Source organism: Scleropages formosus, chromosome 1 (assembly GCF_900964775.1).
Source record: "Scleropages formosus chromosome 1, fSclFor1.1, whole genome shotgun sequence".
Taxonomy (NCBI): Eukaryota; Metazoa; Chordata; class Actinopteri; order Osteoglossiformes; family Osteoglossidae; genus Scleropages; species Scleropages formosus.
The window spans coordinates 10633363-10656407 of NC_041806.1; the positions used below are offsets into that span (position 1 = coordinate 10633363).

A 23045-nucleotide genomic window follows, 5' to 3' on the forward strand; every position below is an offset into this window, starting at 1 on the left:
TATTTTCATTAAAATTTGCATTTGTGAAGATTTATAAGTTTAAATGCCCATTTGACAGATGTGGATTTTGAGCAGCTCCGTCAGATCCCTGCTGTAAATCTTGTGTATAGGGCTGACGTGATAGACTGGTGTCTTGTTCATTGTGTACGCTCGCCTTGTGCTTTGTGCTTCTGCTATAGCTGTGGACTGCTGTGACCTCGACTTGCGAGCGAGTGAGTGTTAGTCAGGATTGCGAAGGTTCCAGTTTCTTACAGGGTGTAAAGCAGATCCCTGTGGAAGGTTGCACTGAATCCTTTGGGTGTGTGACTTTACCACTGCAGCCATGCTGTTGGCACCGCACATTTGTCTGCCGTAGAGTTTAACAAAACATAGGCTGAATTTGTTTTTCTTTTAACCCCTGCAAAGTGAGGTGTCACCTGTTGTGCTGGTGGAGAAATGTGCGCCCTGCCTGTGTTAGTCCCTTGAGAGTGCACCCACCCCCTCTCCAGGGCCTTCCTGTTCTTGGTGTTGGGTAGAGCACTGCAAAGCTGCCAAATATTCCTGCAGTGAGTCACCTTTGCATTGAGGGAAGTTGTGGAGCTTGTGTGTTTTTGTGTGTGTGGGTTGGGGAGTCTTGTGATCCAGCTCTGCACAGATATTCCTGTGCTCTTTTACTAGTTTGACTCCAGTGAGTTGTAAGGGTGGCTGACATGGCGCTGTGTGAGCTGGGAGGTGGGCACATGAAGGCTGGCCTGGGCCAAACCAGTGAAGCAGGGTGCTTTGGCTGAAGTCCCAGCAGTAGATTACAATGTTAGGAAGCCAAGACAGGCTAGCAGATTACTGCTGCTGTTTGTTGGCGAGACTGAAAAAAGAGGGATGAGATTATGTATTTGTTTGTACTTGTCAAAAAAGAGCAGAATATTGGGAAATGGCAGGCAAAGCTCTTCGATTTTACATTTTTTATGTATAGTCATGTCTTGAGAATTCAAGACTCCTTATGACTACAGTTTGAAGTGGAATGTAGTGCTGTAGGATGAATGTTACCAAAAATTACCTGCAAATTCAAGCTTGCCAAAAATTGTGATGCAGTGCAGAAATGGCATGAAAATTTGAAGATGGAAGAACCAGTTTTGTCAAATTGATTAAAGTGTTCTGGTAGTCTAATTCAGCTGTTAAATTTCTGTCCTGTTGCTTTACTTTTTATGTCTTTATAGGTTAAAATTAATAAATGAAAGTCAAGCACATCTAAGGTAAGCTAACCTCATCCTGGCATTTGTTCTGAGTTAAAACCTTTTAAAATTAAAAAATTCAGCATTAGTGTTTTTAAAGTACCAGTCTTCATTTACTCCCTCTTTAAGTCCTCATTTCTGTGATATTGGACGGTGAGATAGTTTCCTTTGTCTTTTAGTGGTTATGTGCTCTCCTAGAGCTCTGGATCTCAACTCTGGCTGTTTTTGTGAGCTGATGTAGGCAGTCTCTTAATTGTGCTGTATCACCATATAGACCCAACTCTTCTGCCAGGCAAAAGCCCTTCTGAGATGGAGTGCAGTGGTCAAGTGAACATGAGAAAAGACTTCATGGAACAGGTGAGAGGAAAAGGATGTTGGAAACAATGTCAGAAGGAGTCTTCATTATTTGGAGGACCCCAGTGTTGTGTGGGAAGGTTCCTCCATGGCAGGACATACAACACTTTGAGATCCTGTGTCCTGAATGGCTGTGCTAGGTCAGGTGGAAGACAGAAGAATTTTTACCTGTGTTTAAAATTTGCACAATGTTCAGAAAGCGGAACATTGCTTTTTAATGAAATACCAGAGGAATTTTACAGTGAATTAGCTTCTCATTGGTATGTAATCTGAGACACTTTAAAAGCAGACCTTTAATATTGGGATGCACAGTTCAGAGTGCATTTAGAAAAAAGACTTCAAAAAAATGTGACAGATGTGTCCAGAAAACTTTTCTTGACTTTCTGATTGCAGATGTGCTCAGGTCTCCCATATTTTGTTTCAGTGCAGAAATTTTGTAGTCTCGTTTTGTCATTGGCTACATACACTGTCTGGCTCATCCTCCAGGTTTCCAAGTCCTGTGCTGCCAGGATTGATTCTAGTGGTACATGCTAGTAAAGGCTCAGTGGGGTTATAAGCACTTTTTAAAAACAGAAATGAGGTTAATGCAGCACTTCATTCTGGGTTGGTAATCCCTTCATCTCAAAGGCATATTTCTTGTAATCAGTTCTGCTTTGACTACTACATAGCCAAAGACTACACAGCTGACATGCCCAAGTATTAGTGTATAGCCCATAAGATGCTTTAGCATTCTGGGGGTGCTGGAATTTAGATGGTCTTGCACCATGTATGTTTGATCCAATGTGCATGGATCTGTGACGCTGTTCATTTTTTGCATTGGGAGTGCATCTTCTCAACATTCACAGTGTGACTAAATGTAGTGTCTGCTGTGGTTTTACCTACTGGAGGTCTGATTAAACAAAGGTGATCATCCTTTTTGTTCAGAATAAACTGTCAATTCTATTTTCATCCGGTACAGTTTTATAAGCCAATAGACTCATCCCAAAGTTTGAGCAATCTAGATGTTGTTGTGCAATAGTATGTATATATATATATATATATATATATTTTTTCTGTTGTCATGACAACATTGCAACATGATTTTCCCATCAGCAGCTGGCAGGTGTGATGTTCTACAGTTAGGTTCTCTTCACTCAAAACTATCCCCCTATTTCCCATGTGATTATTTAATCTTCAACCTCAGCTTACCAAAAATCAGGTTCTGGTAAGATTTCATTCTCCATCTGATTGCCTGAGATACCAGATGTTGTTTGCATCTTTGCTACTGTAAGAATCTGAGATGAGACCAAATATCAAAACCTTGAATTATGTTTTTTAAAAAAATTCTACGAATAGGCTGTTCAATACAGGGGCACCCTGGAATCATAATAATGCTTTGGATGGTTCTGAAGGATGATATATGAAGGTAGATTGGGCCCAGGTGCTATACATATGAGCACTCTCACTGGGAAGAAACATGAAGGAAGGACATTTTTGTAGTGACTGGAAACAATCAACCAACCAATTTCAATAACCGCTTGTCCTGAGTGAGGCTGCAGTGAGCCAGGGCCTATCCCAGAGACATTGGGCACAAGGCTGTAGGGGTGGAAATACCCTGGATGGGATGCCACTCCATTGCCGGGCCTCAACTAATTACCCAGACACACAGCTGGGCAAAGGTACTGGAGCAAATGCAGGGCAAGCACTTTGCTTAAGGACACTCCAGCTAGAGGTGGGGATCGAACCGGCAACCTGCTGAGCCAAAGGCAGCTGCTCCAACCCTGTCGCCATGACTGGAAATAGTTATTTGTTTTTGCCAGATAAATGAATTTCGTTCAAGATTTCTAGATGGACAGAGGGAACTAGTCAATGGAAGTGGAAAAAATGAGCATCTCCCAAAAGTCTTATTGGCTAAAGGTGATCTGTTCTGAACTTCTGATTGCTGAGATTTGCTAATTAGGTTTAAAAAAAAAAAAAAACACGGGCGTGCACACCCACCCACTGACTCCACTTGTGCCGAGCGGGGTCCCGGTGAACTGGAGCCTAACCTGGCAACACAGGGTGCAAGGCTGGAGGGGGAGGGTACACACCCAGAATGGGATGCCAGTCCATCACAAGGCACCCCAAGCAGGACTCGAACCCCAGACCCACCAAAGAGCAGGACCCAGCCAAGCCCACTGCTCCACCATGCCCCTCTTTTCAGAAATAGTTAACACTTCTTTTCTCAGAGGAAGGAGGGCAACTGTCAGAAAATGCCTTCTCTGCATGAGCAACTGTGGACCCCCTGTTGCTTTCAGTAATCAGCTGGAAAAGGCGGGTGGTAAAACACAATCACAATCCCATAATTCTGCACACTAATCCCAAAGCCCCACTGACTGTCAAAGAAGGCCTCCTGCTTTTCAGTCTGCGATGCACCCCTTAGGTTCTCTTCCTTACTCATGGAATGTGACAGTTGGATCCATATTGCTTAAAATTTTTTTTTACATGGTTGTCAAAGTTGCATGTGAATTAAAATATAACTGCACGAGCAGGCTGTACAGGCTTCCTTCCTTCGCATAGCAAGTGTAGTTTGTTCCTGAATATCTGCTTATAATGTGCATTTAAAAACTATTCTTAATTTACAGGTATAAAGTGTTCCTGAGCCCTAAAAGGCTCACTTCCTCACCAAACTTGGAAAATTGATGTCTTTTAAACACTAAAAGAATCTCGCTGAAAACGAAGGCTGGGTTACCAGAACTGCTCTGGACACCTTCAAAGCTAGGATTAAGACTGACATTTTCAAAAAAACTTATGCATCATTTGCTTGCTTCCTTTCCCCCCCCCCCGCTTTCCTTTATTCATCTTGTATATCCTCAGGTTATGAATGTCTGACTTAACTACAACCTGTGGTTGATACCTACCTGTACAACCCCATTTATAAAAATTATATATTACTAGGAAGGTGATCAGGGATCATGTCTATTCTGATTGTTCATGCGAGTAGCTGCATAAAACTTTTTCATATAGTGGAAAGAAACTAACTGCACTTAATTACATGTCTACATCTGTCTTTCTGCTAATGTAATGCACATTTTATTTTCTGAGATGTACATTGCTTTAAAGTGTCTGCTAAATAAGAGTAAAGCCTGCTATATTGAATTTGAGTTAGACGCAATGATTCATAATAATGGGTGCTAGGTTGTGATGTGCATCAAAACATTGCGTGTCTGCAGCAGTTCATTGGCTTGTGGGCACGTGTGCCCGAGGTACGACAAAGACTTTGTTCTTTTCAGCCACGACCTCACTCCGAACGTCTGCACCTGCCTGAAATCAGAGCAGTGGGGTATAAAGAAGCCGGACCTGCACACCCTGGTTGCGGAATCTCATTTAAGAAACCTGTCTCTCCAGTGCTCTCGAGTGAACACACAGCAAGCTACCCATTCTTCCAAGTCGCTCGTTCTCCTCAATTGCTCGTTCCTACCGCTGACATCCACAGCTCCTGACACTTGCATCACCTCCTCGACTACGCCATCGGATTCTTCCCAAGACCTACATTTGGGCATCAGCCGACCCGTGGCTGTCCTCGTCTACGAATCTCACCTGTTCCCTTGTACCGACAAGGATCCTGCAAGTGGGTCCCCTCACACACCTTTGTCTCCTGCCCACTCAGTATGACACGGATCATGTCGCTGGTAACAGTGTTTCGTGTGTTATTGTATTTGGCTTTAACTTTTTGTTTTTACCCTCCTAACCATGGTACCAAAGTGTAAATGTGATGCAAGTGATGGTGAGGCATTGAAGAAAAGAGCAATGATCATGATTGAAACTAGATTGGAAATAAAGCAATTGGAAAAAGGTGAAATGCCATCAAACACTGGAAAAGCAAACAATTTCTTTATATGTACATAAACACATTGTCTGTCATAAATACTGTAGCAACATTTTTTTTCTTTCTATGCCTCTGTGTAGTTAGTCATCAGTACACTATTACTGTATTGTCAAAGGTGTTAGTGTATCTGGAAGTCTTTAATGTTTATGCATAGAAAGATACGTGATATTCTAAGATAGACATTTGACTGACTGATGTGAACTTTACCTAACTCTTCTGACTTGCGTAGAAATTCAATTTAAAGACTGACTTAAGAATGGAACTCATTCGTAAACCGAAGACTGCCCGTTTGTTTTTTTTTTTTTTTTTCTTTTTGGGTAATTTTCTTCTGGGGGGGGGGGGCACTTTTGGTATGTCACAGCTCCAGCTGTGAGTACAAACTTGTTTGAGTGTGACTTTATAGTTCGTGTATTTTGGATTTTGGAGTTTGTGTACATAGATTGTCTTTCTGTTTTATTAAATTTTTTTATTGTAAACTGAATTGGTTCTTATCTATAGATCAGTCTTTTATGAACCATTTGGAAGCTGCTTTTGATACCCTAGATAATGGTTACATATACATTTAGCAGATGCTTTTCTCCAAAGCAGCTTGCCATGAATTCTATGTAGTGTTATTAGCCCACAAACCTTATTCACCAAGGTGACTTACACTGACAGATACACTACTTTACAAGGTGTCACTCATCCATACATCAGTGGAAAACACTGTCACATACTATAGGGGAACCTGAACAGCATGACTTTGGACTGCGCATGGAAACTCCCGCAGATATGGAGGGAACATGCGAACTCCACACAGAGTGAGCGGAGAGCAAACCCATGTCCTCTTGCATCGCCCAGGCACTGTGAGACAGCAGCACTACTCGCTGTGCCACCATGCTAATTAAGTTAATTAGCCACACCCCAGGGTGGAGCTGAGATTATTTTTTTTTATTTGTGTGACGCTCTGTATCCCCACATCTGTTTCTGATGTGTGAAGTTTTTTTTTGTAAATGTGAGTTCATGGCTCATTTGTGAGTTTTGGAGTAAAAATTGTTTGCTCCTAGGTCAGAGTTTTCCTAAAAGATATGCTTAACGTACAAGTGGAGCCTTTACTGCTGTATCTCTGACTTGTATATACTAGTAGTTATTTGCAATTTCTGCGCATATTTGTTTTCCTGCCCCGATGCAATTTGCTGTTAATACTCAATTTTCTCCTTATTCAAACCCAATTTGTTCCCAAAAGTCTGTTCAGAAGGTAGAGGTCCAAATACCAAAGAAACTTTTTGCGTTAATTAAAATAAAGCATAATTAAAATAAAACAAAGAAAATCTTTGACTCACTACTTCGTTGATCTCATGTTGATGTTTAAGAACTCTGTGTTTAGTTATCCATTCTACAGACCTTTATGAAGTTAGTCATGTGATGTTTACTCGTTCATATGGTGGCGTGTGAGAAAGTGACTGAACTTTATCACGTCTACATCCAAATCTCTCCTTCTGTTGATGTAATGCACTCATTGTATTTTTCTCAGGTGTAAATTGCTTCGGAGAAAAGCATTTGCTAAATTAATTAAATGAATTAATGCAAATGTATGCGGCCTTAAGATGAGCGACTATTCCGAGGAAGTGCTGCACTGCGGAGATTTTGACTTGCTGTGTGAGGAGCACCAGGATATGCCCAGTAGCTACAGATGGAGAGGGAGGGAAGTTCTCTAAGAGTGGTTACACACAGTCTTGGGGGGGCACATGAGTTTGCATACTTGCTCATTGGAAGTTTAAGTCCAATACTGAACACCACATCTATATTTTCAAAAACAAATTTTTTTATTTTCTGTATTGATGCAGTGTCACTCGTTTAATGGTAATGAAGGTGCTACTCCCCCTTCCTTTTGGCTACTTTGAACTGGCTTCTCCTCAGCTGTGGTGGGCCACTGCTGGAATGAGCTTCCCTCACCGTGAGCACACTTCCATTGTTAGTGACTGATGACCTTTGGGGGGCATTACCATGGCTGTTACTGTGCTTCCCTTGATGGTCATACCAGGAACTTTGCCATGTGGATATATATTTGTTTCTTCACATGTTACAAGCTGTTAAAGCAAGTAGCTTACTTTTTGTTGTAAATGTATATTTGCTTCTTTTCTCTATTCTCCACACTGAATAACAGTGTCTCTAAATGTGTTATCTGTGAAGTACCAGTAAAGGTATTGGCAGCTGGTAGTTTAGTGGTTACATCTGCTGCCTTTGGACCCACAGGTTTCAGGTTCAAACCGTAGCTGTAGTACCCTTGAGCAACGTACTTACCCTGAATTTCTCCAGTAAAATTTGGCAGCTGTATAAATGGTAAATAAAGTAGCTTAACGTCGTATGTCAATTTGGAGAAAAATATCAGCTACGTGAATAAATGTAATATGTGCAAGAAGCTATAGAGGCTGTAAGAGTAAATATATAAATACAATAGTTTATGTAGTTCTTTATGTGCTTCAGAAGAAGCTCTGTACATTTGCTCACATACGCGTTTGGAGTGGAGCAGCTTGCGGTTTTAGAAACCCGACTCACTCTGCCCAGGCGAACTGGGACATGTTTACAGTTAGCGTTCACAGTGCAGTGGGGTCACATTGAATGCCTACAGGTCTTCATATACTGTTGTCCACCACAGTACAGCAAAGCAGGTTCCTTCTACTTTTTTTTTTTTTTTTTAAATACACAGAAATGATGTTAAAAGACAAACAGTAACTTTTAGCTTGGTAGTGGGTTTAGTCATTTGGTCTATCATGTGAATAAAAAGTGCACTGTCTAACTTTGTGTCAGAAAAACTGTGCTGAAATGTTTAAGTTGCATATATGCAGATGACTTGCATGTAGCTGCTTGTGTGAATTAGGGTTGCGGTGCTGCAGAACCTATCCCAGAGGCTAGTCAGGGTACATCGTGGATAGCATGCCAGTATTTTTGTCATTAAATTTAAGTTGTGTTCATGCAGTGTCAGCATTGTGGAGCTGACAGATGACGTGTAATATCTGAAAAATACATGGAATAAATATCAGATGACTGGCTAGCTGGACAAGCAGCCGTACCAACTGCATTCCAGGATGCTTTACTCTGTTTTGTTGAAACATGCAGTTGTTCCAGGCAGTTTGGGGCACTTGGTAATGAGACAGGCTGTCTGTGGGCTGGTGTGGCTTGCTGTGGAGTGGAGCACCCATCTGTACACACCAGTAGTCTTCTCTCCAGAGGCTATGTTAATATTCTCCTTATGCTTGTTGCCGAGTGTCTGCATCGACATGCAGGTTTCTCTTCCTCCCTCCACGTCCTCAGTGGCAGCAACTTTATAAAAAAAAAAAAAAGCTCTCTATGGTCTTGCACATGTACATGCATCTTGAAGTAGCCTGCTCGTGCAGTTATGAAGAGGGGAAGTGTTAAGAATTCCTCTTCTCCCATCTTTGCTCAGCATAGTCTGTTCCTTCACGTGTGGTCAGCCTAGCAGATGGGACTGTCACACCGTCCAGGAGTGTGTGTGCGAGTGCGCATGCATGTAAACACAGCTGCGGTGATGGAATGAACGTGAAGTTCCAGAAGGTACTGCTTCAGGCACCTTCAGAAATGAGAGCAGAACTTCTCTTATGCTCTGCTTTTGGATAGTAACAGAAGTAAGCAATGCAGTGAGATGCATTGAACAGTACAGTGGAATCGGTGCCAGGTACACATGGTTGAACAACATGAACAGAGGAGAAAGGCTCAGGCTTGCTGTGATTCAATCTCGGTGACTGTCCTTTCTGAACTGTTCCTCAGAATGAATGCTTACAGCTCCTGTCATGCTTTTTGAATGTCCCCAGAATGTCCTGTTTTGATACAAGGGTTCAAGGTCCGTACCCTGAAGTTATACAGTAAAAGTTACCCTGCTGTATATATAGGTAAATTGTCCGTAACATACGCAGACCCAGTATTGTTGGGCAGAGGTGTCAACTAAACTAATTATAATGGGGTTCTTGTGAAATTTTTGATGAAAGATGACAAACTGTTTTTTAATATTCGTCACTGACAGGTTTCTTCTTCCTCTTTTGTCTTCCACTCTTTCTCCATTAGGGTTGTTCTTTCTAGGCAGCCCCCCCTCCCCCCTTCCCCTATCCTTGTTTTGTTTAGATTTTTTCCCCCTCCCCCCTTTGTTAGTGAGCAGCACAGTTGATAGTTGATGTTTGGAGTGACTTGGCACCCAGTGGCAGACCAGAACTCGACACAGCATACTCAGCACAAGGATGAGTACAGCCAAGCCCAGTGGGCTGAAAGCCCCCAGCAAGATTGGAAGGCCTGCAGGGGCTGCCGCCAAGTCTGCCCCTGTCCCCACCTCAGGTAAGAGCCATCCCCTCCATTTGTGCCCTCATTTTGCATGTCTCAGTGTGCACTGCTGTAAAACGCCCACTTGTGGACCTAGGGCATTGCCGGACCTACTCACACAGTCAATTTTTTTTAGCAAATTTATTTGATTTTAATATCTGTCAGACTTCCATGTGTTGAATATTTTTTTCTCAAAAAAAGAAATTTTAAAATTTCTTTCTTTAATTCAAGTGTTACATAGTAAATGTTACATAGCCTTGGACACAGATATTTAATGGAAAATTGTATTACGTTACGCAAAAATAAGTGTCTTTCTCAAAACATACAAAAGCCTTACTGTCTTAGGAACACAAAGTTGCAAGAATTTACAGTTGACACATGGATGCAGACCTTGAACTGAGTCTTATCTCACTTTTATATGAACCTGTACCACATTAGGCATGTTGCTTTAGAGAAAAGCATATGCTAAATGAATAAATGTAATTGACTTTGGGGATTTTTTTTCTTTCTCAGTGGGTCTGAACTCAAGAGTTTAGTTGGTGAAGAGTGCAATGCGCAGTTCTAAGTCCCACTCTTTGCTATTTCTCCTAGGAGCAATCAGTTTGCATAAGAGTGAAGGGTAACTGCATCCATGCCTGCAACAGAAGAAAGATTGTTGTTATATTTCACTGTTGACGTCTTATGTTAGCTGAATGACTGGTTTGTTGCATCCCAGCGTGGTCAGGCATCAACTTTTTTCCCTAGCAAGCTACCCGGGAGTGTACATAATGGACAAGTTGATGTGATCACGGGGGTTCAAATCTTGCTTTCGTTTGTGGCTTATTGTCTGCTAAACACACAGTAGTGCTGTTGACAGGGCGTCTGGTCCAGTGTTCTGCAATGTGGGTAAGAGCTTGAGCACATGTAGACATGGATATTGGTGTTTGTCCGTGCCCATTTTGCTGGCATCCCTTGGTTCTGGAAGACACTTTTTATCAAATTTTATCTGATCAGATGTAATCTGATCTGTCTGATTCAGTAACTTTCTTTAAACTCCCCTTTAGTAATATGATCACTCCCCCACGTTAATTCTCTTTCCACCCTTTTGTCCCTCAGCTGTGCCCAAGTCAACACAAGGTGACAAGACACTGGCAAGTGCTAGCCCCCACACAGCAGAGGCCCAGGATGCAACAGAGAACTTCCGGGTGGGGGAGAGGGTGTGGGTGAATGGTAACAAGCCTGGCTACATCCAGTTTCTCGGAGAGACGCAGTTTGCGCCTGGCCAGTGGGCAGGTATTGTGCTGGATGAGCCTATCGGCAAGAACGATGGCTCAGTGGCTGGTGTGCGCTACTTTCAGTGTGAGACACTGAGGGGCATTTTCACACGGCCCTCCAAGCTATCCCGCACAGAGGGCGAGGCCAATGGCACACAGACGGCACCGTCGTCGCGGGCTCCCTCTCCTACTCCCGCTCCTACTCCCGTTCCTGCTCTCACTCCCACTCCTACTCCTACTTCCGCTCCCGCTCCCACATCCTCCTCAGCCAGTCTGACCTCACAGCCACTTCCGACATCGGTTACAGCGCCGGCTTCTGCTCCCACCTCTGCCCTCAAGAAGACTTCCCCGACAGCACCAGGCTCTAATCTAGCACGTACAAGTAGCGAGTCTGTGTCCAATCTGTCTGAGGCAGGATCTGTGAAGAAGGGCGAGCGGGAGTTGAAGATTGGGGACCGCGTGCTGGTGAGTTGGTGACATCCACCTGCTCTCGGCATCATAAGGTGACCCAGGAGCGTAAGGCCCATAGCATTTACTCAGATAAACAGCTGCCTACATCTGTCAAAGACCACTTGTTGTTCTGTACAGGGCACCCTTTGAGTTAGCAGATGTTTTAAAATAGTTCAGCAGAGCAAGGTGACATGATATGACTTCTCTCCCAGTTTAGAAAGAGTCATGGATCTCCCTCGTGAGTCATGTTGTATTTTCAGGAAGTGTTATTGCTTTCTGGAATGCAAACCCCGCAATGCCCCTTTACCTAGCAGATTGCTTACTGTGACATCACTTCTTCCTGCTGGAAACGGGGCCCAGGGAAAGGGTCCCTTAAGTTCACCAGATGGCATATAGCTCACCCACCTGACTAATGCTCAGATTCTAAAGGCTATTCCATTTTACGCAGGAAAAGCCCTAAGAGAAACACCGAGCACCTAGCAATTTGTAGTGCAGCTGCCAAATATGAAAAATCATCGTTGTGTTAACTGAGTACTGCATATGGGTTTTTTTTTTTTTAAATAGATATTTGTGTTTCTTTCTGTAAAGGGCTCCTCTCAGCAGAGTGGCATAGATACTGAACAGTAGATGCTGTCGATGTAAAGGAGGGAATGAATTTAATACCATCGTTAAAATTTATAATAAATGGTTTTAAAAACTTAATGGTTCAGTTAGTGAAGCTGTCCATCTCTGATTGCTTTTGCTAGGCAGTTTTGTAAAGCACAATAACATTATGTTACTGCTGTACTCTACACTGAGCTATTTCCATTACTTCCCTCAGGTTGGAGGCACTAAAGCAGGGGTGGTGCGTTTTCTGGGCGAGACGGACTTTGCCAAAGGCGAGTGGTGCGGCGTGGAGCTTGATGAGCCCCTGGGCAAGAATGATGGGGCAGTGGCAGGAACCAGGTAACTTTCCAGCACCAGGTCTGCATGTGTTACTTGGGGAAGCAGCTGCATGGTTCTTTTCAGTCCAGACAGCCATTACAACATTGTAAAAAATAATTTTGGGTCAGCTTCTGCACAAAAACTATAAACAATCTAAAACCAAACAGTTTAATGAAAATATTTGTGGTGGTCCTGTGACTAAAGTCTGTCCTTGGCAGTGCATTCACATTTATTCATTTACCTGACATTTTCCTCCAAAGCAACGCATATCTCGGAGAACAAAGCAAAAAGTGCATCGTAACAACAGAAGGAGATATTACGGTGCAGAAATGTGACTGAATATGATTTCACATACTAGCATATGAACAAGTATGCATTCCACAAGTAGCCACATATAAGGTTTTTAAAAATTAAGAACAATAAAATTTAATAGATAAAATTGATTTATATCATTTTTATTTAAATGTTTTTTTTAGTTATTATAAAGTATGAAATTTATTGGACAAGTTAATCAAGCACATAGGAGATCAGAGAAGTAAGTCTGAAAGAGGTGAGTTTTGAGACTTGAATGTTGAGAAAGATTCAGCGTTCTCTCTCATTTCACCCCATCAAAGCCACAACCGAAAATCATCCTGCTTTTGATTTTGGACTTCTTACGAGTGGGACCACTAAGTGGGCAGAGATGGAGGAGCGTAGTAGTCTGATTGGAGTGTAGCAAGTGATCAAGTGTTCTAGATATTGGGGAGCAGATCCTTTGGTTTTGTAGGCTGTAACCAGAGTCTTGAATTTGATATGCCACCAGATCAGGTGGGCAGAAGCCAATGCAGAGTGACAAGAAGCTATGTTACGTTTGTACACTGAACATCGTAAAATGATTTGCCCATCTGTACAGCTGTTTAAATTGTACTGAAGCAATTCAGGGTTTGTACCTCAGTCGGGTATTACAAAAGGCAGAGGGATTCAGGTCCTTATTCTTTGGATTGCAAGTTGACTATTCTAACTATTGCTGTGAAGTGATTTTATTAATAAATATACCAGACTTTCTGAGTCCTCACTGTTGGTTCTGTCTGTATGCTTATGCTTAGGTACTTCCAGTGCCAGCCCAGGTATGGCCTGTTTGCCCCTGTGCACAAGGTGACTCGCATTGGCTTCCCATCCACCACTCCAGCCAAGGCCAAAACTACAGTGCGCAAGGTCACAACCACACCCTCATCACTAAAGCGCAGCCCTAGTGCTTCTTCTATCAGCTCCATGAGCTCTGTAGCCTCATCTGTTAGCGGGAAGCCCAGCCGCACAGGCCTGGTAAGACATCTTGGTCTGTGTCACACCATCTGTTCCACATACCTGCTGCCCTATTAGTGGTATTGTCAAGCTGCTGACGGATGCCATGTTGTCCATGCTCCGCCTGGAGGAAAAAAGCCCAGAAGACAGGAATGCTCTAATGCCGCTCATCCACTGTACAATTCCAAATCTGGTGACTGGATACTCCCCCCCTTTCTTTTGCTGTTTCAACCCCAGCTAACAGAGACCTCATCCCGTTATACTCGGAAGATCTCGGGCACTACAGCTCTACAGGAGGCCTTGAAGGAGAAGCAGCAGCACATTGAGCAGCTGCTTGCGGAGCGTGACCTAGAGCGAGCCGAGGTTGCCAAGGCCACAAGCCACATGGGCCAGGTGGAGCAGGAACTGTCCCTGCTGAGGGAAGGCCAGGAGCAGGTTTGCTCAATACATACGTGCATATGAGGGTACAGGGTAACTGTTGTTAGCTGAAATGCTGTAATGCAGGTAATGCAAGATTAATGCTGGACCAGACTTCTGACAGGGTTAGTGTAACAGAATGGATAACCTGTAACAAAAAGTGAAAATGCATGGATCACATTTAACTGACTTATGAAATAATTGAACAAATCAGAATGAAGAGCATTACTATCATGTTTGTAATGCAACTGGAAAGGGTCCACCCTGGTGTGTTTGTCTGTTAGTATGTGTTAGAAATGGAGGCGAAGATGGACCATTTGCGTGCGCTCGTGGAGGCTGCAGACAGGGACAAGGTGGAGCTGCTGAATCAGCTGGAGGAGGAGAAGAGGTGGGGTTGCTGGTTCTGGACAGATTGCAGTGGGGGTGTATGTTGTGGAGAACGAGCTATCAACGTGTTCTGCTTTATGGCAGGAAAGTGGAAGACCTGCAGTTCCGTGTGGAAGAAGCTTGCATTACCAAAGGAGACCTGGAGGTAAACTGATACCCTCTTCCCTCCCCCCCATTTATACAGGTGCGTGCATGCGTGCACACACTCTGAAACATAATGCTGTGTTGAGTTAGGTCAAGACCTGTGACACAAGGTTTTCTTTCCAAATGTGCGTCACTGTTGCTCTACTGAAAATTCATTAACGGTAACACATATCTTGGTTGATGGTATTTGCTTTAATGCCTGTCAAACTGAAACTGACATTCTTACTGTTTAAAAAAAAAAAAATGCTCAAGCTAGGTGACCAAATCCTGTTTGTTTTAAATGATTCAAAGCAATGAGGTATATTTTACACAGCAGATCCATTTTCTGTATTTTATGTACTGACACTTTTTGCATTGCAACACAAAAGAATGCAAGCAATATTAAACCCTTATTGATGATAATGCCAAAGTTGTTTAAATGGAAAACAAGTAATTCCATGATCCGTAATGATTGTGAGTGGAAACAAGTCATGCAGATCATGAACATTATGCAATCCAGCGCCCCCCCCCCCCCCCCCCCCCCCCCCCCCCCCCAACAAATTTTCTAGCAAGCTGCTAGTGGCCATCACTTGCTGCCAGTTTGATTGTCGAATGTTCAGGGCTGGGAGTGTATCCCGGTGGGAATCGATTTAACCAAGGTACAAAAACCAGCTCCAAAAAATGATCAGAATGTGTAGATTACCAAGTTAACCATTTGGATTTACACTGGGCTTCTATGCCAGTAGAAAAATAACATGTTTAGTGTATGCAAACAGTTTTGGTGGCATCTTCCACAAGATTTTTCCTTTGCTCCAGTACATGCATTGTTTAGGAAAGCATTATTTTGGTTTATGAAACCACCTCAGGCTTTGTGATGTTTACCTCAGCTATACTCACTCACTCACTATCAATTATTGGATTTCCCATGGAAGAGATTTGGCAGTCCAGAGCCTATCTTGGAAGCATAGGGCACTAGGCAGGGTACACCCCAGATGCAATGGTATGCTAAGGCCATCGAATACCTCCAGTATAAACTCATACAAATATCAGCCTTCTTTTTATGCACATGATTAGACGAGGCTGGTAATAATAATGACATGATCTCTGTACTGGAGCTTGATGAGCTTTACATCTGTTTGAATGTAGATGTGTACCTGGGAAGATTGCATCTCCTTGCACATTTGTTGATCTCTGCTGTCAAGATTCCGAAATCCTATAAAATGTCAGGGCGACTTTTCAAGAATTAACAGCTTAAGAGGAGCATGTACAAGTTTTGCAATTGTGCCCTAGCTCCTCTATATAATTCCTTCATGTTCTGCAGTGCCAGCTTCCTGTGTGTGCGCCTCTCTCTCTGTTGGGGGGATGACAGAGCTTGCGCTCGTTGCCGCACCCAGTATAGCACAGAGTGATCCCATTCTCCCAAATATGTTTTCTCATCACAGGACACATGCCACTGTCTGTCCATAGTAGCTCCAGTATGCTGAAGACCTCCTGCATTGACATTCAGATTTTTAAACTGATTCCCAGGGTAGAAACTTTTTGTTCAGTTGCTTTAATTGCAGCACTAACTACACACTATTGTCCTCAGTACTGATGTTAATTATATGCATGTGGTTTTCTGAAAACACAATTGTCCAATGCTTTGTGTGTTTTATTAATAATAGGTGATAATGCAATGTTGTGCTGTATATTCTTAAAACAGATGTCCACTGTTTTTTTGCCTGTCCTTCATGTTGAACAGGTATGGCCACATTAAATGTATGTTCCTGGAGGTATTGCATACCTCCATCACATACCTCTCTCTGTGGCTCTGTTTTCACGTATGTCATTTTCTTCTAATTTTTACTCCCCCCCCCCAAATCCAAAATTTAATTGTGTGGGGATTCTGTTCTCTTTCCATCCTTGATAAAAATTTTACTACATGGTAAAATGACTGGTTGTTCAGTACAGATAGCAGTGTTTGAGTAAATGTTTGCATTTTATTGTAATGGCAGGATCATGCAATGGCCTCCAGTTGCTCCCTTAAAGCAATTTTCCCCCATTTTCTATCTTTAGTCACTTTTGCTAAAGGAGTGATCAGAGTCCTATTACATTTGTATTCATCAAGTATTTATTTCATTAGCTTTTGCTATTTTGGGTACATCTGTCAGTAAAATTTCTGCATGTTTTTTTTTTTTTTTTTCTTGTATGAACTTACCATGTTTTGCGGTAATGCTCTAATCACAACAAACAGCTTTAATTCCAGCAGCATTCCCATTTACCTATCTGACCTACCCCCTCACACTTTCCCCACACCCCTGTATTTCAACCCTCCTTTCCACTGGCGGATGGTGCTGCTGGCACGGCCTGCATGAGGCTCCTCACCCTGACTCCTTCTTTGCATTTGGGCTGGCATGTGATGGTGGCACTGGTGTGTTCTCTTCCTCTCCCCTCTTTACTAACAGACGCAGACCAAACTGGAGCATGCCCACATTAAGGAACTTGAACAGAGCCTGCTCTTTGAAAAGACCAAAGCTGACAAACTCCAGAGAGAGTTAGAAGACACTAGGGTAATGGAATCCATTCTGTGACGTGTCGGGGGCAATGTCACGGAAGATGTCTCGCAGGCGGGCTCACCCCTTGTCTGTTTTTCCGGGGAACTTTGGTGTCCTGATTAGACTATAGGCATTATTTTGGCATCGGGATTGGGGGGGAAGTGGTGCAGTCTGTCCTAAGACCCATGTGGTTTTTGTATGGTAAGAACAGAGGACACATCAGCAGGAAAAACTATAAAGCCTTTTCTTATGCTTTAAAATATATCAGGGGCTTTCTTTGCTTCTGAAATATCATAGCTGACAGAACCTGGGTGTCCTCTGCTTTCACAATCCTCATCTAATCAGTGGAAATTTGTGATTGATTTTAATAAGTGCTCTGAAGAGTAGAAGCTAATTGAAAGTAAAGGCTGTATACTCAAAGTACTCCATCCCATCCATTTTCAGTTCAGATTGCTTTTAAAATGGGAGTTTACAGTCTTGGCAGTACTATTTATTGATGCTGAGATCTTATTATAACCAATAACATCTGCCATCAGCATGGACTAACATGCTCAGAGGGCCATTCCAGGACTCAAAAACAGAGTTGCTGTAAATATTATTCTTTCCCGTAAACATAGGAATATTTGGGTGAGTGGAGATTTCACACTGCTCTGATTGGACCAGGATTGTCTCATGATGCCAGCAGTGGTCCACTGGTCTTACCAACTACAGAGCAGTTATTTTCATCCTGTCCTAGTCCACCCCATACTACCACAAGTTCCCGCAAACCTTTGCTGGCAGTCCTGGATAGGCAGTCTTTCCTCTTCCCATCTGCTTACCCAGAGCTATCCTGCTTATCTGAGCTTCCTAAACTGCTGCCCTTTCAAGACCCTCCTTACCCTCTGCAATGCTTTGCTGCTTTTTTGAGGTTTGAGGGACTGAAACTGCACAAATCCAGTTTGTGCATGGTTACACACCGTGAGCCTCAAAGCTTCTAGCAGTAGCCCGCATACACGTTGCCTGAGGACCCTCTTCAGTGGCAGCTTCTGTGCCTGTGGTTCGAGTTCAGGCTCTTCCAGAGAGAGCTGGTTGTTCTCCATCTGGGCTTAGTGTTAAGGCCTGCTTGGCATCTACAATAGTCCTGAAATGGCCTGACAGGACCAGAAGCTTGTAGATCCCCAGGGCTCAGGGAATCGGTGGCAAGTGAGACCTGCTCTGTCTTTTTTAACCTGTACCTTTCCGGTGAGGCTGTCCAGTTTCTTGAGCCAAAATTTTGCCATCCCATAGGTAGCCACTGTGTCTGAGAAATCCCGCATCATGGAGCTGGAACGGGACTTGTCCCTTCGAGTCAAGGAAGCGGCAGACCTCCGTTTGCATCTTGAGTCCACACGGGGGCCAGAGGCTGACACTGCATCCTCAGAGGAGCTGAGCTCATTGCAGACACAACTAGCATTGCAGGGCACTGAGCACCAGCAGGAACTTACTGCTCTGCGTGACAGGTTGGAGGCCAGCGAGAAGTCCCAGCAGCAGGAGCAGGCCAGGCTTAAGGCTGAAGTTGACCAGCTGTCAGGAGACAATGGGCTGCTGAGGAGCCGTTTGACCCAGGCCGAAAAGGAGAATGCAAACATTATCGAGTTGTGGCGCTCCAAGCTGGAGGCTGCCATTTCTTCTCACCAGCAGGCCATGGAGGAACTAAAAGTTTCCTTCAGCAAAGGAGCTGGTGCCCAGTCCACTGAGTTGGTGGAACTGAAGAGCCGCCTTGAAAGACTGAAGATGGAGCACAGCCTGGAGCTGGAGGAGCTCCAGGCCAAAAGTAACAGCGAAGCAGCTTCTCGGGCCCGGGAGGTGGAGAAGCTGCAGGCCCAGCTTTTGCAGGTGTCCGAGGAGAAGGAAAAACTGGAGGAAATGCTCCGCAGCAACCTGGAGAGGACTGAGGAACAGCACCTGGTGGAGATGGAGGATGTGCTGGGCAAGCTGCATACTGCAGAAGTTAAGGTAAAGGAACTGGAAGAGCTGGAAATCTCAGCCAGGCAGCAGGCTGATGAACTACTAGTGCTTAGGGAGCAGATGAAAAGGCAGGGGAAGGAAGCTGAGGAGTACAGGGTGGCCCTAGAAAGCCTCCATGCTCAGCTGGCTCAAGGTAATCAGGATGCGGGGAGCATGAGGGCCAAGTTGCAGGAAGCTGAGGTCGTCTCCCTCTCCCAAACCAGCAAGGTGAGTCCATTCCATTTCCCTGTTCCTTCCATTAACTTTTATTATTACATTGGTCATCTTTCTGCATCCCCCATTGTCATTTGTTCAGTCTGTTTGGTACACTTTAGAAATTTAGATTTCCTCCCCCATGGCATTTCGGTTTCTTTTTTTTTTTTTTTTTTTAACCCTCATGCTCCCTCCCCTCATGTTTTTCCTAATTTTTCCCATGACACATGGTGACCAAAGGTCACTGAGCTGACCAAAGAGTTGGAAAGCAGGCAGCAGGAGGTTCTGTCACTCAAGCAGACTCTAACCTCTGCAGAGCAGGACAGAAGCTCCCTGGAGCAGCAGTTGAAGAGTCTGGTAAGTGGTGGAGCCCCTGACCCAGAGGATGGAGGACCACTCATCATCTCTAGGACTGATCATCTGTTTACTTACATTTACATATTTAGCTGATGTTTTTCTCCAAAGCGACTTCCAATGAACTCAATGTAGTGTTATCAGCCCACACACCTTATTCACCAAGGTGACTTACACTGCTTGATACACTACTTACAATGGGTCTCTCATCCATACATCAGTGAAATACACTATCTCTGTCACTCACACACTATGGGTGAACCAGAACAGCATGTCTTTGGATTGTGGGAGGAAACCGGAGTACTTTTGCCGCCTTTGTGATTTTGTTGACCTGAGTTGCAAATTGTGCGAAGGAATCTTTGACCGAGTGTGACTTGAACCTATGAAAAGTCTGATGCCTCTTGAAAATAGGGTAATTCTAAAGCCACCGCTTCTTACGTTACAGGTAGGTCATGGCTGAAGCACAAACATTGAACTCTGATATTCAACAAAAAAGCAAATGTTGAACCAAGTTCTTCTTAGCCTTGCCATATTGTGTATTGTGGTTGAAACTACTGTTTACACAAGTGCTAATGGATGTTGAGAACTTAATGCAGCAAAAGCCTGCAACTGTAACTTAAGTCCACATGGCGCCTCAAATCTCTTGCCACTCAGCTATCAGGAGGTGTATGAAATCTAAAATCGTTCCTTATAAACGAAAATAAATGTCTCTAGTGGACACGGGTATTCAGTGAAACTCGTCTTTGCAACTTCGTAACCCAAGCAGTTGTGTCTCAAGGCATAACTATATTAATACTGAATCCTCTTGAATACTTTAATGCTGCCTTTAATGTCTATAAGCTGTATTTTTCACTTAGTTTGTATTGAAATGGTAAGTAATGCAGCCTCTTTTACACTGTGTTCAGTTTGAGTTTAGAAACAGTAAAGCTCAGGTGTGAGTATGGTTTCATGGCACCCATATCGACTGTGGACTTGGCTTTGCTTTTTGCCTTGGATATTTTACAAGTGACAACTCACTTGTGGTTGTTGACGAACAGTGCACGCTTTGGCCACTAGAGGGACTCCTTTCTCTGATTCAGTAGCAGATGAGCTTTCACTGAAGGCTCCAAAACAGTTCATAAGGCACAATTACACAGCCTGTACATCCAGTAAGTTAAGTTTGCTGCATAACATCATTAGTTTGCAACATAACTCAAACTGAGTTTAACTGTATTTTTCAGAAACAAAATCTTGATGGCAAAACTGCAGAACAGGCTAAAACGGCGCAAACTATGCAAGGTAAACCTACTGGGTGCTGTGGTGTTCCTTGTAATGCTTAAATACTCAAGCTTCATCTTGCATATGGTTTTTGTGGTTCTGTGCATCATTTAAGTGCAGTATTCAGTAGACATGTCTAAGGGGTGTATCATGTACATTAGTAGTAGTAGAAGTAGTAAAATTGTTGCAAATGTTAAAAGATATCTATCACATATCTTCACTTCCAGAAACACTTGAGAAGCTTGGTGTAAAAGAAGAGCGATGCATATCCCTCATGACGGAGATGGAAGCCCTCAAGAACCAGCTGACCAGTTAGTATTTGGTTTTCACTATGAGCTAGTTAGCACTACTGTTGCTGAATTTCCACCTAGTAACATGTTGATTTACTTGACAGTGAGTGTGGGTGTGAGAAACTGGTTACTCAGAGCCTGTTCTGGTGTTGCAGACATGGAGAGGAAGTTGAAGGCATCAGAGGAGAAGGTGGAACAGCTGACATCAGACAAAGCTAATCTGGAGAGAGATGCTGCTGATATGATGAAATCATTAGGAGACAGTTCTACACAACTGACCAAAATGAATGTTGATCTCATTCAGAAAGAGAGGTGACCTCTGGCCCTCACCTTAACTCCCTGGTTTATTTATGAAATTACAGTGATTATTTGGTAGTCCATATTCAAGGTTAACTAGAAGTAAACATTTGGTAGAAATGGGGCATGCTTTATTACAAAGTTGTTGATTGATACTCATTTACGTTTACATTTATTCATTTAGCAGACGCTTTTCTTCAAAGCGGCGTACATCTAAGCAAAAATAAAATTTGTGCATTACATTAAGAGAAAGCGAGATGGCTGCAGACATGTGACTCATAAGTAAACCTAGTTTGTTACCTTCTGCTTGATGCACCGATGTTCATCGCTCGAGCATAAAACGCAGGATAGATGAATCCTGATAGCCTCCTACCAAAATTTTTATTTATTTATTTTTTTTTTTTTTTTGAATTAGATACACAATCACATACAATGCCAGAGTAGCGGCTGTATAAAGGATTATCTGGGGATAATCATGTCAAAATCTGAGTTCTCATAAATTCTTTAATCTTTCTCACTGTTGTAATGTTATCAGTAATTCACTAACCAGATACAAGACAGTAAGGCCTCTTCCTCCTACATTTTTTTTTTTTTTTTTTTTTTTAATGGAAAGCCTGTGTGTACCGACTTGTGTAATGTATGCTGGTTCATATGTTATGTGACAAATGGACTACTCAAGAATCATGGGTCTGCATCTACATCTTTAATGTACTTTTTCTATTATTCTGAAATTTATATTGCCCTGGAGAAATGCCTCAGCTAAATGATTTTACATTTTCAATCTCATTGTCAACTATTGAAAACGTAATACAGACACCCCTGTACTTAAATTTGACTTGCTTAAATCCAAATGAATGTAAATTCCAGGAATACACATTATTTACGGATAGTGCTTACGCAAAACATCTGAAATGCACTAAGCGCAAGTTGGCATAGCCAGACGAGGCAGGAAGCTGCATCTTCCCAGTTCCTGTGTATTTTGAGCCATGAACACATCTCCTCAAGTTAGTGTAGTGCTTTTTTTCACTTTTTTAACCCATTTCATTATTCACAATGCTTGATAGTAAACGTGCACCTGAAGGATTCACTTACTGTTGAATATCTGTTCACATTTAAAAAGGGTCTTAATACTGACCTCTTCTGGAATCACTTTGACCAAGATCTAAGTTCATGCAATGTGTAAATGTTCATGCTCTATAACTTTGAGATAATGCCTGTTAAAAAATGGATAAACCTTCATGCAACTACTCCTGTAACGTAATATATACGTTCATAGATATATAAACTAATAGGGAGGAATCGTCTATTCGGATAGTTTTATATAGCTACTCGTGTGTTGTACATCGATTCATATGGTGGTAAGGAACAAACTAACTCCACTTAAGAATCACTTGTCTGCGTCTAAATCTCTCTTTCTGCTAACGTAATGCACACATTGTATCTTCTATGAGATGTATGTTTCTTTGGAGAAAAGCGTCTGCTAAATGAATAAATGTAAATGTAAAGAAAGCGAGAGCTGTCTCACAGTTGTACAGCAATCGATTTGGAGATAAAATTGAAAATAGTCTTTGTCCACCTTC

At 42.8% G+C, this 23045-nt stretch overlaps 1 protein-coding gene across 7 annotated transcripts in view; it reads left to right on the forward strand.

Annotated features, from left to right (window-relative positions):
• Positions 1-23045, forward strand: part of clip1a (CAP-GLY domain containing linker protein 1a) — a 65819-nt gene that overhangs the window by 7286 nt on the left and 35488 nt on the right. For 5 of the 7 annotated variants that reach the window (XM_029255285.1, XM_018752918.2, XM_018752920.2 and 2 more), the window contains exons 2-14: positions 9472-9735; positions 10816-11438; positions 12244-12368; positions 13433-13649; positions 13866-14063; positions 14330-14433; positions 14517-14577; positions 17000-17104; positions 18356-19282; positions 19508-19624; positions 20842-20899; positions 21106-21189; positions 21324-21480. In XM_029255285.1, the coding sequence (XP_029111118.1) occupies positions 9642-9735; positions 10816-11438; positions 12244-12368; positions 13433-13649; positions 13866-14063; positions 14330-14433; positions 14517-14577; positions 17000-17104; positions 18356-19282; positions 19508-19624; positions 20842-20899; positions 21106-21189; positions 21324-21480 (2870 nt within the window). In that variant the 5' untranslated portion in view covers positions 9472-9641. Of the gene's footprint in view, positions 1-1358; positions 1566-9471; positions 9736-10815; positions 11439-12243; positions 12369-13432; positions 13650-13865; positions 14064-14329; positions 14434-14516; positions 14578-16999; positions 17105-18355; positions 19283-19507; positions 19625-20841; positions 20900-21105; positions 21190-21323; positions 21481-23045 lie in introns of those variants that run through there. The other 2 variants (XM_018752919.2, XM_018752925.2) reach the window with 2 other exon arrangements.